Consider the following 22,191-nt stretch of genomic DNA (forward strand, 5'->3'; position numbering starts at 1 on the left):
AGCTCAGAAACCCATTTAAATAGACCTTTTTCCTTTTATTGTGGGCTCTATTTATCATGCAGTGGTCTTGAAGAAAACGGATGTAATAAAGAGTATAGTCAATATTAGTTTTAAGGCATAGCCCCCACCTATTTCATACCTACTGGAAATTTTTCTCATAAATGTTAGTCTGAATCAATTAGTGACATCTATAAAGTCTCATAATTTAGGTTTTTCTTACCTTTTTCAGTAATTATCAAAATCTTACCCATATTCGGTGGCTTGCATTTTCCCTTTTGAAACAGTTACTTGTTGGACCCACAGAGTGCTTGTTAGAGGAGAGATTGGAATGAAATGAATCCTTCATCGAATAAGATTTTTGTTTTAGCTTAAAAATGAATTCTAAAATATTAATCACTTGTTTTCTTGCTAACATAAAAGCAAAAACAATTTAAATGATTACCAACAAGTTGGGAAAATCAGTATGTTTATACAACAGTATCCTCTGAGGAGGGAAAAGCTATTGTACTGTAAATCTCTTTTAAGTCAGTTGCTTTGAAATTTATGTTAATTATCATGATTTTTTTTGTTTTTTTGCATAAATGAGGATTATCTGTTAAATGTTTTATTTTGTATTAGGTGCAAATGTCAATTGTCAAGCCTTGGATAAAGCTACTCCCTTGTTCATTGCTGCTCAAGAGGGCCACACAGAATGTGTGGAGCTTTTGCTGTCCAGTGGGGCAGATCCCAATCTATACTGTAATGAGGAAAATTGGCATTTACCTATTCATGCAGCTGCACAAATGGGCCATACAAAGTAAGTGTTAAAAATGGAAAATACAAATGGTCTCATAATTAAAAGATGATAAGGCATAAATCTTCTGGGCAAAATCTGTGGTATCCCCTTCTCTACCAATCTGCTGGGTGACTAGATCTACCCTCATCTGTGTCCCCTGTGCCATCCTCATCTGCTCTTAGCCTTGAGCTTTCCTAGTGTGAGGTGGAGTGGCTAGAGTCCAGATAACGCCAGGGGCTTTCTTAGGGTGTTAAGTCTTCTCCATGATTTCTCAAGCTACGGCTTTACTCTCCAACTCCTCTCCAGTTTTATCCGGATTTATCCTATGCATCTTAAGTTTTATCCCATGCATCTTATGTTGTGATCTGAGGGCCTTATTCAATTTATTTACATTACCTCCCTGACCCCAGAAAGCTCTTGAGTTTGTGACCCCTGTTGGATTTGAGTCTTTGTTTTGTGTGGGCTGGTACTTCTTCCCCTCTTGAATTCTTTGACTGGACTTCTCTTTATCTAATCTCAAGTCCAATCTGGTACTTTTCCCTGCTTCTTTTACTCTTCTTCCTTAGCCAAGATTTCCCATGAAATTTTTTGTATGTTTTGGAGAGAGAGTCTTAAAGTTGGAATTCCCTGAAATTGGGGGATCCAGGAATCTTAGAACCTAATAACTTGGTTATACCTATGAGAATATGGCAGCCTATCTTAACATATATTGGCACTGCACAGTTTTTTAAAAGTCTTTAAAGACTTTTGTTTAAAGTCTTTAGAGTCGTAATTCTGCAATAATAATTTTATAGCTATTGTTAATATTATTTAATTTAAAAAGTAGTAGTGAAGGGGTCGTTACTGGAGTATGTTTACACAGAAGGAAGAACAATTCTGTAATTTGGTTATTATGCCACTAGGTGGCACGATATTTTACTGTTTCCTTAAAAATATTTATAAGCGTATGTGTGCCCTGTTGAAGAATATAATTTTTCCAACTCATTTTTAAAAGTTGAACACATTTATTAAGGTTAAGAGACATTAAACAGCTTCTTTATTTTAAAATTTGGTTTTAAAGTTTGATATTTTTCTTAATTCTGGATTATTTATTTAAACATAAATCTTAGGTACAATTATACTCTGAGCTTTAGATTGGTACCAAAACCCTCTTGGGAGGCTACTTTGGAGTAGCCCTGCCTTTCTTTTCCCAGAAAGAGGTGGGTCTCCTGGCTCACATTATCCCTACAGTTTTATTTTTAATTTTAGAATAGTAGACTAGTCTTTTCTCTCCAGCTGAGTGCTGAAGTTAAGTTTACAAAATCTAAGAACTTATGTTTTAATGATTTTCTTTAGAATTTTCTCTACTTAGCAACCAATTTCTTTATAAATCTGCCTTGGTGTTTAAAGAGCTCATATTATTTTCAGAGAATGGAATATTTTAGCAGAAATTCTGCTTTCCTTCTGATAAAAATGCTATTCATTTCATGTTACCATCTTTAAGAATTCTTATTAATTAGAAAAAGAAAACTTTAGTTTGTACTTTAAGAAGGAAATAGTTTGTTTTCTTCATACAAGTTTATATTTGGTATAATGAAGTTTTAAATTATTAGATCCTAAAATATCTAACATAAAATTTGAATTTGGGGAAGTAACGTGATTGTGGTAAGGTAGATAATTAGTGAAAAAATAAAAAAGGACAACTGTTACTTATTTACTTATAGGAACATTATTTACTTCTGTTTCAGATATATTAAAGGACCTTTGTATTAAGCAACAACAAGAAGCGTAACGTTTTGGAATATGTAGCCTATAATAATTTAATGTAGGTAGAAGGTTCACTGAGGGCAGATAGACTTCTTTAAATCAACCAATGGGTGACTCTTACAGTATGTGCTGTAGAATTGTTGCCTACACTTATGTACATGTAAAAACATTAAATGCTCCTGAATTTGTGTATTTGCAGAATCTTGGACTTGTTAATACCACTTACTAACCGAGTCTGTGACACTGGGCCAGACAAAGTGAGCCCTGTTTACTCAGCGGTGTTTGGAGGGTATAAAGCGTGCCTAGAAATGTTACTCCAGTGTGGCTACAGCCCAGATGCCCAGATTTGCCTCGTCTTTGGATTCAACTCTCCCATGTGTATGGCTTTCCAAAAGAAGTATGTATATTTGCTATATTTTTATCCTTTTTTGCTATATGGAGATATATTTCCAAGTGACTTTCTTTTATGATGAAACTTAATATTTCTTAGTGCTAAATTGCTAACTTAAAAACAAAACACAAACAGAAAAAAACCCTCTAGGACGCACCTTTTTCAGTCAAAGTACAGTAGAAATGAAGTGATAATGTCAGATTTTTTTCCTTCCCTCTTTGGATCTGGATTATATTTTTAATGTAGCAGTTTTAGGGAATACTTACAACATATTAAAGTAAATTCAGGAGTTCTCTGATATCCTTGGTCTTCAAAACAATTCACAAATTAAAACAAACTTTGAGTTATATGATAAATAAGGTCTGAGGATCTAATGTATATCACGGTGACTATAGTTGATAACACTGTATTGTATAATTGAAATTTGGTCAGAGAGTAGAATTTAAATTCTCTCACTAAAACAAAAAAGGTAACTATGCGAGGTGATGGATATGTTTAATTCGATGGGAGAATCCTTTTACAATGTATGCTTATATCAAATCATCATTTTGTACACTTTAAATATCTTACCATCTTATTTGTCAGTTATACCGCAATAAAGCTGGGGCAAAAAAAGAATTAAAAATGACTTTAAGTAAGGCATTGACTGTGTTTCAGGTTATTTACCATTTGAAATTTATATTTACAAGACTTGCTATAAGCCTAAAAATAAAACTTTAGTTTTGTAGATATTATTATACTTTTAATGTATTTGGTTTGTAGCATTTCTTCATGTGAGTCAGAGTAATAAAATTAAAAAGTCTTAAAAATACTTGTTGTGCTAACCTACTATGATCCTATGAGGTAGAATAAATGAAGAATCACAGCTGCTTTATCAGCTTCTGGTCAATACTTGTCTATAAGACTCCTACGGTTTTAAAATAGACCATAAGAATAAGGCTATACATAAGAAAAGCATATTAAGTAGTATGTCTGGTCCATCCAGTAATGGAATAAGTTATGCAAATAGACGCTATTGTTTTTAATGGTAACGAAAGAGGTTACTGGCATACCTCAAAATTTCATTGGCCTCCGTGAATTTACTATTATGGATTGCTATGCACGATTTAATTTAAATATCTATCAAAAACTTATTTACTAATCTTTTCAGCCTCTACCATCTCTTAACATTTGCTTTGTAAAATAGTAGTTCGTTTTATTTATTCTGAATTTAAGCTTCCAGGTATATAGTGTAGTCTGAATATTTGGGGTTTTGGTTAATCTGAGTATCTGGGACCCACTCTATGCATAACTTTCATGATTTTATAGAAGTTCGTTTTATGTCCCCTGCAGTTTTGTCTTTCTAGACACTTTAGTTTAGACACTTTTGTTTTTCTAGACACTTCAGTGAGGCTGCATTGATGACTTTAGTTATGTTACTTGTCTTTCTCTATACATATTTAACTCCATTATATTTTATTGTTAGGTCAGAATTGAATTTTTTTCATTAGACAAGAACATAATGGTTTTGGATAGTTTGTATGTATATGTGTCCAATATAATGATAGTCTTTTTTGGCCTTCATGTTACATTTTGGAGTAATGATATTTCAGTCTTTCTGGTTACAGCAGCTAGGCTCATCATCTTGTAAGTGTAGTTTGAATTAAACCGTATGACCCAGTGTACCTGTTAACCCTGAAACACAGTTTACCTGCATATTTGTTGGGACATGTTCAACAGTCCGTGTGTAGCTTGTCTGTTCTATAGTGGAATCAGCAAGTAATAACAGCAGGCAAAATAATGAGAGCTTAGTTAAATGAGGTCAAATTGGTTGAAATAAATTGGTGATAACTGTTGAGAACCATCAGTTGGAAGTATATCCTTGAGCATTTCTTGTAGTGCAGGACTGCTGGTAACAAATTCTGTCAGCTTTCCTGTATTTGAAAATAGCCAGAGGAAAAAATACATACATACAGGGCTATTTTCAAGAACAATGATATGAATGATGGACTTCTCATCAGGAACAAATAGCAAGATGGTAGACAGACAACAAAGTTATTAATTTTTATAAAGAAATTTTAGAATTATGGATTTTTCTTTTCTAATTGCAGTGCAAATGATTAAAAGTAAAGAGAATACTGTTTAATCTTTTAACTAAAGAAAAGCACAAATTGGAGAATAAATGAAATAGATTTATAAAAATATATGGGTTAGGTGACATTTTACTTGTGTATATAGTGTTTTAACTGCTTTAAAACCTTAATTTAAAGTTCTATGCATAAGTCCTTGAAGTAGTTTGTCTCACATGACAATGGTTTAAACATTTTATATTTGTTTTATTTACAACTTTTATGCCTCTTATTTACTTAGATTCTGTAATACTATGATTAATGAAATATTTCTTTTTAATTTATAGTTGTTTCAAATAACATTAATACCAATTTCAAAAGGAGAATAATTTTATTCTTAGATATTTTCTTTTCCGGTTGTCTACGTAGTGAACATACATATTTACTGAGCTTTGTTACAATTAAAGTTATGTCATAAACATTGTTTTTAATGTGGTTACATAACCATCATATTTGCAGGTTTTGATGACTATATCATATTTGGTACTTATCTGCTCCTCTGTCGAACATTTAGGTAATTTCTTTCTTTTTAAAGTCTGTTATAGATAATACTCTGGTTAACATATTTGTGCAAATAGGATATCATTTCTTTTTGATTTTATCTCTTGGATAAATTGTCAAGATTTATGTTTATTATATTTTATTTTATTTATAGGATATTTTACTTTACATATCATTTTATTCTACAGATACTTAAATAGTGCTAGTTCTGTGTGCCAGAAAGGTTCAATAACTTGCTCAGAGACACACAGCTAGTAAGTGGCTGAGCAAGCTGCCTCCAGTGTCTATGCTCCTCATTGTTGCTGTGATACCTTTTTTGATGCATCTTGCCAGTTAGCTCTCTCAAAAAAAGGTTACATTTATTTTCAATCAATTTAACCACAACTTACCAGTATTGGATGATAAAATTTTTTTAAAAAGTAACCAATTTAGGGGCCGGCCCCATGGCTTGGCGGTTAAGTGCGCGTGCTCTGCTGCTGGCGGCCCGGGTTCGGGTCCCGGGTGAGCACCAACGCACTGCTTCTCCGGCCATGCTGAGGCCGTGTCCCGCAGGCAGCGGCTAGAAGGATGTGCAGCTATGACATGCAACTATCTACTGGGGCTTTGGGGGGGGGGGAAGTAACCAATTTAATAGGTATAAAATAATATACTAGTATTCTGTAAAAGTACTTGATGAGATTAATTTAAAAATATAAAGCTGTAAGTTAAATTTTTGTTCATTAGGAAAAAAAGCTGAGCCAGCCCTGATGGCCTATTGGTTAAAGTGCAGCACTCACCACTTTGGCAGCCTGGTTTCATTCCAGGTCACAGAACCACGCCACCCATTTGTCAGTTGCTCTGCTGTGGAGGCAGCTCACATAGAAGAACTAGGATGACTTACAACTAGGATATACAGCCATGCACTGGAGGTTTGGGGATGGGAGAAAAAAAAAGAGGAGGAAGATTGGCAACAGATGTTAGCTCAGGGCGAATCTTTCCCTGCAAAAAAAAAAAAAAATTCCTTTAAAAAAAAGCTTTTCTATATGATTTTTACTATTAGAAATCTAAAAGAAAGAGGGAAATTGGCTAAGGCTATATTGCTAAAGGAAATGGTATCTTAGAGATTCCTAGAATGATTTATCTGTCTTTAGGGACTGATCACATTGTTTATTAACTTTGTTTAGCAAGTATTTTGTAGTAGACATACTTAATTGTACAAAAATATCATAATTAGAGAAGAATTTTCTGTTTGTCAGTGATAATTTTAAAAATTATTCAAGATAAATGTTTTAAATTCTAAGGTTACTACCTGTTCATAGTTGGAAATTAAAAACCATGCAGAAGGGTATAAATTAAAAAGTAAAACCCCCACTTTCCCCTAGTCCCCTAGTGTCAATCCGCTAGACATGTAAAAACCATGTACTATCCCATCTGCCATTCTTATTCTCCAGCTGTAACTATTGTTAACTATTTGTAAGAATTATTATTTTTTTTTGTGAGGAGATCAGCCCTGTGCTAACATCTGCCAATCCTCCTCTTTTCTTTTTTGCTGAGGAAGACTGACCCTGGGCTAACATCCATGCCCATCTTCCTCCACTTTATATGGGACACCACCACAGCATGGCTTGCCAAGCGGTGCGTCAGTGCACACCTGGGATCTGAACCGGTGAAGCCTGGGTCGCCGCGGTGGAGCGCGCATGCGCACTTAACCACTTGCGCCGCCGGGCCGGCCCCAGAATTATTTTTTTATGTAAAAGTCTAACTTTTCTTTCTTCCTTTTTTTATTCCTTGTGGTGCAGCTATGAATTCCCTGGAATGGCAAATATTCTTTTGAAATATGGAGCCCAGCTAAATGAACTTGATTTGGCATACTGCCTGAAGTGTGAGAAGTTTTCAGTATTTCGCTACCTTTTGAAGAAGGGTTGCCCATTAGCACCGTGGAACCATATATCTGAATTTATAAATCATGCAGTTAAAGCACAAACAAAATATAAAGAATGGTTACCATCTCTCCTGCTTGCTGGATTTGACCCACTGAATCTATTATGCGGTTCATGGTAAGAAATCCTACCATAGTGGACTTTACCCTTTTTGAGTGAATATACTACCTTCAGTTACCCCTAATTTCTTGAGATCCCTGTGTTGGGAGGAGGGTGTGTGTGTGTGTTTTGACTGTAATGGCTGGGTTGGGGTGAAGGAATTGTGGGGCTGCTAAAAGTGAGATTGAATGTAAGGTTAGAGTCCTGGAAAAAGGTAAGAGGTGACTGGAAGGAAGTAGAAAGGTATGGATGCCAGTGAACTCTTCTGAGAGGGATATTTCTTCTGCTTAGGCCGTCCCCATGTTCCTCTTAAAATGCCTGTGACAGAATGGTTGTAACTGCTTTGCAGATTTCTATTATCCCCTAGTCAACTAGATTGAATACTCCTGTCCTTCAGCATCTTGTGTATTTGAAATTTGTCTCACTTCTTAAGTACTGATTTCTGTAGTAGCTCACAATATAACTTGTTTCTCAGAAGAGTTGCACCTTTGAGTGATTCGATGAAAAGCCTCCAGCCTTTCTAAGTTGTTAGTGTCTAGACGTAATTGTAGCAGTGAGAGGACTCTTTTGATCTGATAATTCAAGTCAAATGAGAAAGTAGAATAAAAGTCTCTAGGAAAATAGAGGACATGGATATTTTATAAATAAAAACATCAGAAGTCTTCATTTTTGTGCTTCAAAAACTACCATTCACTAAAATAAATAGACTAATACTGAGATTTTGTTTCAGCAGAAAAGTGCTTTGATATCTTGTTATTTGAGTTTTTCCTTTCAAAAGAGGTCCTATTAGAGGTTCAGGCAGGCAATGCTAGTGGCCCCCACTTGTAAATTTAGTTTGCGTTTCTGGGGACTCCATCTTCCACCTGGTGGCTTCGCCATCTTTACGTGAAGAGCTGCTCTTTATTTGGCAGGATCGCGGTATCTCACTTTTTTATTATGTCTGCCATTGTATGGAATTCAGGAATTTCACTAGGCAGAGGTTTTATGCTTAGGACTATCATCCCTTTCAGATACTATGTGTTTCTGATATGTGGTTTGTAAGGAAAAACTGCTTTCTTGTGGGTGGTTTGAGGAATATAGAAGTAAAAGCAAAATTTAGATACGTGTTCTGATTTCCACTTTAGTTTTTGTTTATAGTTTACAACAGGTTGAGTCCCTGATTGTATTTACTCCTTTCTCCAACAGCTGATTAACATAGTTACCTGTCAAATGCTCATTGTTGCAATTCCCTCTGTACCTTTTCAATAAATTTTCGTAAAAATCCATTGTATTTTTTAGATAATTGAATGAAATGTAAAGATTATTGACAATTCGTTGAGAAATCTCTGATTTTTAAAAGTTATTTGTGTATGTATATTTGTCTTAACAAATCCCTTTTACGTGTGTGTGCACATACATATCGTTGAGATATAAATACTCGCTAATGAATGCTGTGTCTAGCTATTAACAAAGCTACTCAAGTACCTTTAACGTTTTACTTAGTGAATTTTTTTGTTGTATCTGGGCTCCTGACAGTACCAGTTGTCCCTCTCCGTTCCGGGATTCACTTCCTGACTGCTGCTGTAAATCCAGCTCAGCACATGGCTGTGGACAGCCCTGACAGTGTGTTCCCTTTCCTCTCTCACCCACTTGGTGCTTGTCCCCAAGGCACCCATTTTCTTCTCAGCTACACTCCTCGTGTTCCTCTACTGAAGCTGCTAACTCAACCCCATACTACTTGCCCATTACTTTCAGCCATCATGCTCCATTCTGGTTTCTAGTTTGTTTATTTCTTTAACCAACAGTTAGAATACTGCCTGACACAAAGTAGGTACTATTTTAGTTCTTTACTGTATTAACTCATTTAATATAAAATATGGTAGCATACTATTATCCTTATTTTATAGAGGAGAAAATTGAGGTACAGGGTGTTTAATATACTTGCCCAAGCTCACACAGCTAGTTAGTGTTAGAGCTTAGATTTGAACCCGAGCTGTCCCGTAGTGTGGCTCAAATCTGTCTTCCTAACTACTGTGCTATGCTGTCTTAGCCCTGTGTATCCACAGAAATGTGGTAGTTAATCACTTAATTTCAGGTCCCTTAATCCCTTGCCTAAGCTGGGGGGATTGGTGCCAACTTTTCTTGCTTCTTCCTACTTCTAAATTAGGAAGAACCTATTCAGGGAAAAAAAATTAAACATTGCCTCTTTTCCTTTCCTCCTCAGCCAACTACGTAGACTGCTGCAATGAGAGGGAATTATTTAGCTTTATTTTTCTAGAATGCTTTGTAAAATATACTCTCCCATCCTCAGTTCTGATACAGGCTCCCCTTCCCCCTGTATGAATAGCCCATTTGAGAATTTTTGTGGTAATAAACCACTGGGTATGTGCTATATTATATATTGAATGTGTTAGGATAGAAAAAAGTTAAGAACCAGTAAATTACATATTATTTTGGAGTAAATTGTAAAACTTTCAGCTATCTGAATTGAGAATGTCAGTTGCATTATTTTACTCCAAAGGATAAAGCCACTGAATACGATAGATGTTTTGCTTTCTTTGATCAAATTTGCATTCAAAGAGCTGTTATAAGAAAAATTCTCCCATAAAAATTCCAATATGTTGGTAAAGTGGATTTTGGTCGTATCTTATTTATATCACATGTAAGTCTGTTGCTTAATCTTTGTCACGTAAATTATAAATGTTTTTCCTTGGTATTGCTTGTCTTAAACAGTCTTAAAAAATGTATCTGGCTGAATAATTGCCTGTCACAATATAATCTACAGAGTTGAAATGTTTTTTCAACTTTAAATGCAAGACTAGTTCCCCCCTCAGCCCCTAAAATGTAATAGGTGAATAATAGAAAGTAAATGTCATCTGTGCATTTAGTTGATTAATTGTCACTCATTTATGATTGTACAACTGCTTTGTACGATGTAATGGTCAATGTAGTGCAGTAATAATACATTTTTAGTGGCATTATCAGCATTGGTAAAATAAACTCACCATTATATTAACTGAAGCTGTATAAACAGATTTATTTCTCATGTGTGTGTTTAGATAGTTGCGTAAAAATGACTCTGTGTTTAGTCACAGTGGGACTTAAAGCACATTATAGCAGAAAAATGAAACCATTAGAAAGGAAATAAGGAACCAGAACCAAGTAACCTTTGGTGTGGGGTTCCTAGAAGATAAATGAGATTGTTTGTCTTTGACTATATTTTATCATTTCATTTATTCTCAGTATTTCCTGATAAGTTGTGATTTCACTGAGAGTTTCCTAATAAGTAAAATGTTTTCCCAAGGCATTTGTGTTACACTTTTACGTTCTTCCTTATTTATGTTTGCATATTAGAGAATTGAGAATTTGGGAAATAATTTTCATACTCTCTAATCAGTCATTTCAAGGATACTTTGACCCTAACTTGCAATAAATAGTTGTCTTTGAGGTGACTAGAGTATTATTCAGTTTCTTTCCTTGCCTTCTATTTTTTTCCTTCTTTAGTCCTTGCTACAGTAATGTCTCCAAAAAAGCAACCTTGAGAAGAGTTTCTGTTTTTGAAGTAATTTCCAGAGGCCCTAATAATTTTATTTTTCTTCAAACAGTGTGATGGTAGGAGAGTATCTAATTGAGTATGAGATGGTTAATTTTGTTAGGATTTAGAGTTCTCTTTAAGCTTTGATTAAATTTCATGTGTTCAATGTTATAAGGTCTATTGAAAATGTAATACTGAAAATTTCAAATCAGTTCTAGTAATATCAAATATTTATATAACATTTTATAATTTAAAAAGTGTATTTACTGGGGCCGGCCCGGTGGCGCAAGGGGTTAAGTGCACGCGCTCTGCTTTGGCGGCCCGGGGTTCACCAGTTTGGATCCCAGGCACGCACCGACGCACTGCTTGTCAAGCCCTGCTGTGGCAGCATCCCATGTAAAGTAGAGGAAGATGGGCACAGATGTTAGCTCAGGGCCAATCTTCCTCAGCAGAAAAAAAAAAAAAGAGGATGATTGGCATCAGATGTTAGCTCAGGGCTGATCTTCCTCACACAACACACACACAAAAAAGTGTATTTACTATGTTTTCTTATATTATTTTCACAAGTAGTCCCCTGAAATAGTCAGGTTAAGTATTATTCTCATTTTAGAGACCAGGATCTAGGGCTTACAGATTTTAGGCAACATGTTTGTAAGTAGTAGAGGTGGTATTAGAAATCAAAACTTTTCTTAGACCAGTGCTCTTTCCATTAGTATTCAAGTGCTTACAATCTTTGAGGAAGTCTCTTTTGGGTGGATTGGTAGGAAACCTGACATTATTTTGAAAAAATAGAGGGAGAACTGTTTGTTTTGAATACCTTCTTTCAGTCCTTAAAGACGAAACTTATTCTAGTACATCCTTTAGAGCTGAACCTATAATGCGGAAGGTTCTTAGAGGAGAGCAATTGTACTTCCCCGGGAGATGGGCAGAAATGAGTCATCTCTCTCGTACACTACGTTTAGGTATAGCTTTGGGTACTTGGGCTTTATCCTTTCAGGACTGCTAGATTATATGTCTGTAAAGATGACCAATCTAGATTCAGCAAGGTGGTCCACTTGGGAGGAGATAATGGCAAATCCAGTGATGACTGATGCTGTCTCTGTGTCTTTTCTTACCACTGCTGCAGGGGAATGGGAAGGAAAGTTCCTGCCCTCTACAAAAGTAGAGATTCCTTTTGTCATCTATTGGACAACAACACAGAGTCAATTCACTTTCCTGTGGGAACCTGTAGATTATTCGTATCCACTGAACTTACCTTCCGTTACACGAATATTTTCTATGCTGCAGTTTTCTGTCTGCCTTCCACATTCAGATGTTGTAGGAGTAGTTATGTGGTGTTTGTTTTCAGGACGAACCTTTGGTGTATTTTGTGTCTAATGGTATGTTAACATCTTACTAATATAGGATTGACTCAGTCAGCGATGACACCCTTATCTTCACTTTGGAGTTTACTAATTGGAGGAGACTTCCTCCAACTGTTGAAAAGATGCTCTCTGCTCGTGCCTCAAACTCCTCTTGGGCTCTACAGCAACATGTTGGTAAGAAAGTACAATTTTTAAACACACTTCACTACTTTTTCTTCTCTTTTTTCTCTAGCTATGTTGTAATTTTAAGTGATGAGTCATTGGAGAACATATATTAAATTGGGCATCATTTGCATTTTCTGTATGTGGGGAAAGAATGGGATAGTGGAGGGGATAATAATAATATCCTTCAACAAAAATTATATCTGATTTTATAAGTTTAGCCTAAGGAGCATGTAAAGAAAAGCAGGTGTTTACTGATATTTTTATTTAATGATATCCTTTTTAGTAAGGATTATGTAAACAAAAATGAGTCTTAAAAATCTTATTAGTGAATATTTAGTTTGTGATTAGAAAAATGCTAAACTTGATTTTCCTCTTTGGAGTGTGTATGGATTTGTGTTCTGTCTTTAGTATTTAATCAGCTCTAAAAGGAAGTAGTACTGTCCTTTATTTATACCTTTCCTTACTGAATGTATGCTAGTGTGTTGGTGTGATATAACTTGGGAGGTGAGCTGGGTGAAAATTCTGTGAATTGATGGATATTTTAAATGATTGTTTTATTTATTTATTTATTTATTTATTTTTTGGAGGATCTGTTGCCAATCCTCCTCTTTTTGCTTGAGGAAGATTGTTGCTGAGCTAACATCTGTGCCAGTCTGCCTCTGTTTTGTATGTGGGATGCTGCTGCAGCATGGCTTGGTGAGTGGTGTGTAGGTCTGCGCCCAGGATCCGAACCCACGAACCCCGGGCTGCGGAAGCAGAGTGCACGAACTTAACCACTACACCACCGGGCTGGCCCCTTAAATGATTGTTTTAAAACAAATTCTCAGCTTACCCTCACTTATTAAAAAATTTTTAAGCTAGTTAAAAAAAATTAAAGAGCACACAGTAGAAGATTTTATATAAGGAAACCAATTTAAATTAAACATAATATATGCAAAAGATTCTTCTTTACTTATTCAGATTTATTTTACTTTCCCTATATTTTGTTAACCAGACTGTATGTCTTAAGTCAGGAAAATTATTTCTTCACTGCTAATTTTACATGAGATGTAACTCTTCATAAAACATGTTGAATACGTTTTTTAACAAGTGAACTTATGCATATGTAGAAATGTGTCTTCTAATTTCTTGGAAAATTACATTTAAGTAAATTTTCTCAATCAAAAACAGACATTCAGGAAAATATGCTCTTAAACTGAGGTGTATTCAAACTGTTAGAGAGGTTTCTGTTGAAGAAAAATAGTAATCTGTTTGGAGTCTCTGAGCCTTCTAGTACAGAATTTCTTTAATGATAATGTTGGAAAATTCACTTGCAGGTAATTCTTAGTGTTGAGAATTGCATCTGCTTTTACTGATTATGTATCTGCAGTAGTAGAGAACAAATAGCATTTCAGAACAGATAGAATATGGGACAATGGATTTGGGAACAAAAAGTCAAAAGAGGGAGCATATGCCAAATGGGAAAATTATTGCATCATATCAATTAGTAAAGATGTGTGAGAGTTTACTCTGAAGACTTTAACATATGGCAGGTTTGTCCAGATGAAGGTAAAAACTGTGCATGAGTACATTACCCTGCAGTAGACTAAATCCATCAAGGGCTTCTTGTTTAATTAGGCACTAGGTAGAGCTTGTGTAGGGTAATACTCATCATCTCTTAAGAGGATTTTATTTTGGCTGAGGTTTGCAAAAGCCTTTCTCACAGATATTAATGTAGCTAATGCTTTTCTGGTCTATTTCTCTAGCCAAGACCTCTTTTCTTGGTTCTAGTCCCCTATATCCAACTGCCTTTTGGACATCTCTTGATATCCCACATTTTGACATATACGGAGTTTGAACTTGTCATTTTTCTTACAAATCCTGCTGTTGCTTCTTTCTGTTTCCTAGTTCAGGAGGCAAGATGGTTTGGGAGTTCTATTTACCAAGAAAGAGAGTTGTCCCTGGCAGCTGTTTATTATTTGTTTCATCCATAGCTGTGGTGTTTAACAGGGATCATTTTTCCCCCCAGGGGATATTTGGCAATATCTGCAAACATTTTTTGGTTATCACAACTGGTAGGGGAGCTATTGCCATCCAAGTGGGGAAAGGCCAGGGATGCTGCTAAACATCTTACAATGCACAGCACAGCTCCCCACAACAAAGAATTATGTGGCCCTACATGTCAATAGTGCAGAGGTTGAGAAACCCTCATCCACATTGACTCTTGTCTTGTCCAGTCTTAAGAAGGCCTTTTATTCCTATCTTGGAAAGGCTTTCTAACGCTATTCTTATCGTAAACCACTTAGGAAAAGCTTGTGTTCTTTCTCCTAGTTATATTGGTCTCTCAGGGTATTTTTCAGTGGTTCCTCTTCTGCAGATAATGGGAGCCATTACGATGCTGAATTTTAAATGAAACTGGGAGGAAAAGACACGCCCATCTACTCAGTTGCTTGAGTTTCAAATGGAATTATGATTCTCTTTCTGTAGTTCAAGGCTTGCTTGATGCACCCTGCTCCCTGTTTTTCTTGAATTTTCACAACACTCAATTTCTGCCTACTGGTCATCTGTGCTCTTCCCTCCTTTATTTGGATTTTAAGCTGCAGGATTTCTAGTAAGCAGAAGCATGGCTGGAGTTTTAACACCAATGACAGTGAGCCCAGAAAGACAACTCGTTGATTACCTCTCTAAATGTGTGACAGTCTTGCTTTACCCCACTTGCTCTAATAACTTATCATGGTATTAAAAACCACCTTGTTAATATATTCCTTTAAGTTTTTAGGAAAAGATTCTTCTTGCAGCTGTACCACTGTTAGTAAGGCCCTAGATAATTTCAGCTCTCTAGCTCCTTTAGGTATACCAGTATCTGTCCCAAGGGAAAGATTCTCTCCATTTTTATTTATTTATTTATTTTTATGGATGTTTTAATGGTTTCTAACATTGTGAAATTTGGGGTTGTACATTTTTGTTTGTCCATCACCATATATATGACTCCCTTCACCCCTTGTGCCCACCCCCCACCCCCACTGCCCCTGGTAACCACAGTCCAGTTTTCTCTGTCCATGTGTTGGTTTATATTCCATATATGAGTGAGATCATACAGTGTTTGTCTTTCTCTTTCTGGCTTATTTCACTTAACATAATACGCTCCAGGCCCATCCATGTTGTTGCAAATGGGACGATTTTGTCTTTTTTTATGGCTGAGTAGTATTCCATTGTATATATATATACCACATTTTCTTAATCCAATCATCTGTCGAGGGACACTTAGGTTGCTTCCACTTCTTGGCTATGGTGAATAATGCTGCAATGAACATAGGGGTGCATAAGTCTCTTTGGATTGTTGATTTCAGGTGCGTTGGATAGATTCCCAGTAGTGGGATGGCTGGATCGTAGGGCATCTCTATTTTTAATTCTTTGAGGAATCTCCATACCGTTTTCCATAGAGGCTGCACCAATTTGCATTCCCACCAGCTGTGTATGAGGGTTCCTGTTTCTCCACATCCTCTCCAACATTTGTTGTTTTTTGTCTTGGTGATTATAGCCATTCTAACAGGCATGAGGTGGTATCTTAGTGTTGTTTTGATTTGCATTTCCCTGATGATTAGTGATGTTGAGCATCTTTTCATGTGCCTATTGGCCATCTGTATATCTTCCTTGGAGAAGTGTCTGTTCATTTCCTCTGCCCATGTTTTGATCAGGTTGTTTGTTTTTTTTGTTGTTCAATTGTGTGAGTTCTTTATATATTATGGAGATCAACCCCTTGTCAGATGTATGTTTTGCAAATATTCTCTCCCAGCTGGTTGGTTGTCTGTTCATCTTGATTCTGGTTTCATTTGTCTTATAAAAGCTCTTTAATCTGATAAAGTCCCACTTGTTTATTTTTTCTTTAGTTTCCCTAGTCTGGGTAGGCATGTCATCCAAAAAGATTCCTTTAAAACCAATGTCAAATAGTGTGTTGCCTATATTTTCTTCTATGAGTTTTATAGTTTCAGGTCTCACCTTCAGGTCTTTGATCCATTTTGAGTTAATTTTTGTGAATGGCGATAGCACATGGTCCACTTTCATTCTTTTGCATGTGGCTGTCCAGTTTTCCCAACACCATTTATTGAAGAGACTTTCCTTTCTCCATTGCATGTTCTTAGCACCTTTGTCGAAAATTAGCTGTCCGTATATGTGTGGTTTTATTTCTGGGCATTCAATTCTGTTCCATTGATCTGTGTGTCTGTTTTTGTCCCAGTACCATGCTGTTTTGATTACTATTGCTTTGTAGTATGTTTTGAAGTCAGGGATTGTGATGCCTCCTGCTTTGTTCTTTTTCTTTAGGATTTCTTTAGCCATTCGGGGTCTTTTCTTGCCCCATATAAATTTTAGTATTCTTTTTTCTATTTCTGTGAAGATTCTCTCCATTTTTTATAAGCCCTAGACAAGTCCTGGAGATGTCATATACTTGGTCAAAATTCTCCTTTCCTCACCCTTTTCCTCTCTAAGGAAATAGCAACTTGCATTGGTAGTTTACAAATAAAAAAGACAACCAGTCCCTTGCCGCTCGCTCATCTTGGAGTCAGATTTGTCTTCAAAAAGTTTTTTTTTTTGCATCAGAAAGGAAACATATAGCAGGTAAATTTTACTGACTGGTTGGAGCTTTAATAACAATTTTTTGATTATGTGCCTTATATATACCTTTTAGAAACAGCAGTTTAACCACATAGCAGTAGACTTCTTTTTTTTTTTTTTTTGTGAGGAAGATCAGCCCTGAGCTAACATCTGCCAATCCTCCTCTTTTTTGCTGAGAAAGACTGGCCCTGGGCTAACATCCATGCCCATCTTCGTCCACTTTACATGGGATGCCGCCAAAGCCTGGCTTGCCAAGCAGTGCGTCGGTGTGCGCCCAGGATCCTAACCTGCAAACCCTGGGCCGCCGCAGCGGAGCGTGCGCACTTAACCACTGGCGCCACCAGGCCAGCCCCAGGAGTAGACTTCTTAATCAAAAAATTCTTTAGCCGTTGGCCAACTGTCCAAGATCGAGTCTAAGTAATTAAATTCTTGTGGATAAAAGCTCTTGGCTTTAGTTCATCCTGAACCCTTAATGATCAAATATGTACAATTCTTTCCAGAGCATTATATGGATCTGGATCTTGAAAGGGCCCCAGGAAACTCTCTTGATCTATTCATTTCAGTGTTCCTCTGCTTTGTTCTAAAAAGGATTTAAAACAGTTCATACATGTAGATTATTACATGTTTGAACTAAAGTTTCCTTTGAAACTTCAAGCAGTGCTCCTAGTTTTGAGCAATGCTTCTTCCTCATGTACTCTTCAAGATAAACCATTTCTGGTAAGTACACCAAGCTAGCTACATGTGGCAACTTATTTTATGAGATTATTATGACAATACAGTTTAAAATTATAAATACAGTTAAAAATTGGAAAATAACTACTAGATACAAAATTTAGGTTTAGGAATAGTTGATCTGTAATCCTTTCTGGTAATAATTTTTTTCCAGCTTTATTGAGGTATAATTGACATAAAACGTTGTGTGACTTTAAAGTGTACCTTTCTGGTGATAATTAACCAGCATTCCGGTTGTCTGCTCAAGCCATTTCTAGTTTAAGGTAATAAAACGTATTAGTTTTAAAAAGAATACTTGTTTTTCTGTTTTCTATATAGCAAGAGCATGTATCTTGTTCAAAATTGGTATATCATTAAGTTACTTGTTAAAAAGATGGGAGGTGGGGCACGACTTATTTCAGGCTGATGGAAAATTTTAACTTCTCTGCTACTTTGACTCTCATAGTAATGATGTGATGCAGGTTCTGCATGGACATCTGGCACAGTAAAATGGTTAAAGGTGGGAGCTCTGGAATTAAGTGGACTCACCTCCACTAGCTCCTAGCTACAGAGAAGTTATTTATATCTCCAGCCTTGGTTTCCTCAATTATAAGAAGGGATAATAATATACCTGCCTCACATCATTTTCACAACAGATTTTGTCATTGCAGCAGAGACAGACCTCAGTTAACTGAGTTCCATTTCTTTTTCCTCTTCCTTGGAACACAGGAAGACTGCATTTTTTAGCCTTGATTGGCATGTGATTGGTGTAAGTGGTCAAAGCATAGACTGTTGCGTATAAGTTCCCTATGCTCTCACTTCCCTTGCTGAGGAAATCGGAAAGCCATGTTTGAGATGGCAGTGACACAAGATGGAAGTAACCTGCAGCACTGAGTTGTCACTGCAGGACACCTGCCCTGGAAAATCACCTGACCTGAAGAGGATTTTGCATGAGCAAGAAATAAACCTTTGTTGGGTTAAGACTCTGGTTTTTAGGATTTCTGTGTTATCATAGCATAACAGCCTGTAACCAAGCTATCCCTTAACCAAATCCTGTCCCAGAGCCAATGACCAAGGAAAGGTCAATAAAAGCTACAAATAACGTAGTAGTATACTTTGTAATGAGTATTTGTACAAATGCTCTGTGATGGAATAGCTCACCTAAAATCCACCTGCTCCTTATTTTCAACATTGATTTTTGAAACCCCAACTTGCAGTTTTTAGATAAAATGTCCAGTAAACTGAAAGGCCTCCAAGTTTGGTGGGGACTGGGGAAACATGGAGAGTAAAGAGTTACCTTTTGAAAACTGTAGGATAAATTGTGCATTGTGTCTAGTCACAAGGGCTCTGCCCATAGAATTCATAAAGCTAAATATTTGGTGAGACTCAGAGCCCACTATTCACAGTGGTTTTTAACTCTAGAGGCATTTCCTCTGGATGTTATTAATCTGGATGAGGCATTATCATTAAGAACCCTGTCAGTTATTGCCTTTCATCTTCAAAAATTAAACATGTGATCTTTTTTTTTTTTTTTGTGAGGAAGATCAGCCCTGAGCTAACATCCATGCCAATCTTCCTCTTTTTGCTGAGGAAGACCAGCTCTGAGCTAACATCTATTGCCAATCCTCCCCGCCCCCCCAAAGCCCCAGTAGATAGTTGTATGTCATAGTTGCACATCCCTCTAGTTGCTGTATGTGGTACGCCTCCTCAGCATGGCTGGACAAGCAGTGCGTCGGTGCGCGCCCGGGATTCGAACCTGGGCCGCCAGTAGCGGAGCGCGTGCACTTAACCGCTAAGCTACGGGGCTGGCCCCAACATATGATCTTCTGTTTGACCTTCCAGATACCAGGCGTGTTGTGGGCCTTCACAACTTCAGCAGAATCATGCCTTAATTTACAGGTCCTGCAGCCTGCCCTTATTATTCGATTTAAGAGCCAGGCTTAGTTTTTTCTTTTTATGAGAAATTTATAGTTAACTTAAAATTTTAACAAGATTGCATCTGCCCATTTATAATTTTATCTTCACACAGGCTCTTACTTATCCAAGTGGCTTTTTTTTTGTGTTGTGTATGTGATGGGGTAATCCTTACTGAACTAGGCACTAATGGGTTGCATCCACGTTTGCGGGGACGTTGTGCTGTTAAAACTGTTTTGATATTGTCAGCAGTCCGTTGGTCAGCTAAGAGAGGAGAAAATGTTGCCCTAGAGCAATTAAAACAGAAGTTGTTTAAGCGTCCTAAGTATCAGGTCACCAATTTTATTTGAAAGCCCATCTTACTCTTCCCAGATACGTACTGCATTGTAGACGTGCGCAGGCAGACCCCTGGGACAGCTATATCTCAATTAAGACAGACAAAATTATTTTTCAGATCCCAAATATCTTTTTTAAGGTGGAAAGGCAGTTAGGACAGAAGCTTTAGCTTCTGATAGCTTGTTCATTTGAGAACTTTTAACCACTCAGTCTGTAATTTTAGTTAGTTCAGAAGAGAAGCTATCATGTAAGTATTTCTATAGATGGGCATTTACAAATATAGCTGTGTATATTCATTAATTCCTTAGTGAGTGGATTCTTTAATTACATGTCAACTATGTATCAGACACTGATTTAGAATCTATGAATGAAAAAATAAAGTGAATATAGTTCTTTAACTAGTGCAATGACTAAAAGCAAATGATGCAGGGTCATGGCAGAATTTTCTTATTCTTTTTAAAATGAGAGAGACTTGAACATGTTTTATAGATTAAGGGGTCTCCGTGTAAAAAAAAAAAGTTAGATTAAAGATTTGGAGATAAAAGCAATAATTTATGTAATAAGATTACAGAGAAGCCAGAGGGAGGTGGGATTAGCTTCAAATAGTCCCATTCCTTTGAGAAGGAGAAGAGAGATGAGGATAGGGTAGTTATAGGGAAGTTTATAGTTTGAGGATTAGAAGTTCAGAGAAGGAGAGCCTAGAAGATCTCCTGTTTTTACTTTAAAGTAGGAGGTAAAATCTTGCTAAGGAGGAGGTTGAAGTGAGAGTTGGGTAAAGGAGTTGATGATTTAGAATGGTTGTTGTGGGAAACTAATTGGGAACCAGTGCAAGATTTGCTAAGCAACCCTGAGGGTCTGGTGAAGGTTGGAAGTAGTACTAGTTGATATGGTTGTATGATCATTTTTTTCCCAGTACTTCTTCCCTTTCTCTGTATTGAGGTGCGGAAGGAAAATGTTTAGATTGATCCTTGCGATTGTCAGGGCAGATACAGAAGAATTGAGGATGATAAAACAGAATAACATAAGGGATGGGCCCATGGACTCCAGTCTAGATAGGGCAAGAAATGAGAAACGAAGGGGCGTGGTAGACTAGATGGCAGGCGTCAGGGGACCCGATGTCTCAGTGATGTTAAAGACTTGATGCAGTGGAGGGTAGAGGAGCAAACTCTGGAGGGACAGGAGGTGGTGTGTGTGGGAATGTAAAGACGGAGAAGCATGGGTCTAGAAGAGCTGTGAGAATGCTAAAATTGCCTCCGAGACCTTGTGATAGGCGTGACAAGGTGTAGAAGAATGAGAAAATTCTGTTGTAGAATTGATCGAAGAAGTGATTTCCTAGGGAATCAGCTTCTGTGAGGACGAGAGGTGGAGAGAGTGTTCTGTACAGTGTTCTAGACGTAGGTGAATTTGTTTATGAAAGAATGGGGGTAATTTACTAAACATAATTATAGATACTTAGAACTCTTTTTAAGTTTTCTGATCAATAGTGAAAAGAAAAAAAATCACATACCATTGGGAAAATACATGTTCTTGCTGCCACAGTAAAACTGGCTGAAAAAATATGGGGACAAAGTAGAATGCATTCCTTGATAGCAAATATTGTTGAAAGGAGCATAGAAAACATTGCTTAAGAGTTAAAGAAAAGAGTAAAAAAGTAACCTTGCAGGTAGGAAGTATGGTATATTAAGTTGGAAGAAGATATATACTATTTATAACATGTCTCAGCTTAGGGTATTTCAGATTCTCTTTCGATAAGAAAATAGACAGTTACTTTTCTGAGAGCCACCGAAGGAAATGTGTGCCAGAAAGGATATATTTGCAACAGTAATGACTTATTTACTAGAAAAACGTTTTTTTGGAAAAGCTATATAAGAATGACTACTGATGGAGTGGCTTATTTTTCTGTAAATGTAAGGAAATAGAGATAACATCATACATGAAATGAGTTTATTGCATCATTAATAGTCAGACTAATACAGGAAAGGAGTTGAAACCAGAATTGCACAAAGTAATACTGTTGTGGATAATTTTATAAAAACATGACCTTTAAAATATATT

General features: G+C 36.5%; 1 protein-coding gene across 1 annotated transcript in view; it reads left to right on the forward strand.

Moving 5' to 3' along the window:
* ASB3 (ankyrin repeat and SOCS box containing 3) overlaps positions 1 to 22,191 on the forward strand; it is a 105,517-nt gene that overhangs the window by 75,873 nt on the left and 7,453 nt on the right. The window contains exons 6-9 of the mRNA XM_058551244.1: positions 619 to 796; positions 2,721 to 2,918; positions 7,300 to 7,557; positions 12,458 to 12,591. Coding sequence (XP_058407227.1) covers positions 619 to 796; positions 2,721 to 2,918; positions 7,300 to 7,557; positions 12,458 to 12,591 — 768 coding nt within the window. The remainder of the gene's footprint in view (positions 1 to 618; positions 797 to 2,720; positions 2,919 to 7,299; positions 7,558 to 12,457; positions 12,592 to 22,191) is intronic.

This window comes from Diceros bicornis, chromosome 12 (assembly GCF_020826845.1).
Source record: "Diceros bicornis minor isolate mBicDic1 chromosome 12, mDicBic1.mat.cur, whole genome shotgun sequence".
Classification (NCBI taxonomy): domain Eukaryota; kingdom Metazoa; phylum Chordata; class Mammalia; order Perissodactyla; family Rhinocerotidae; genus Diceros; species Diceros bicornis.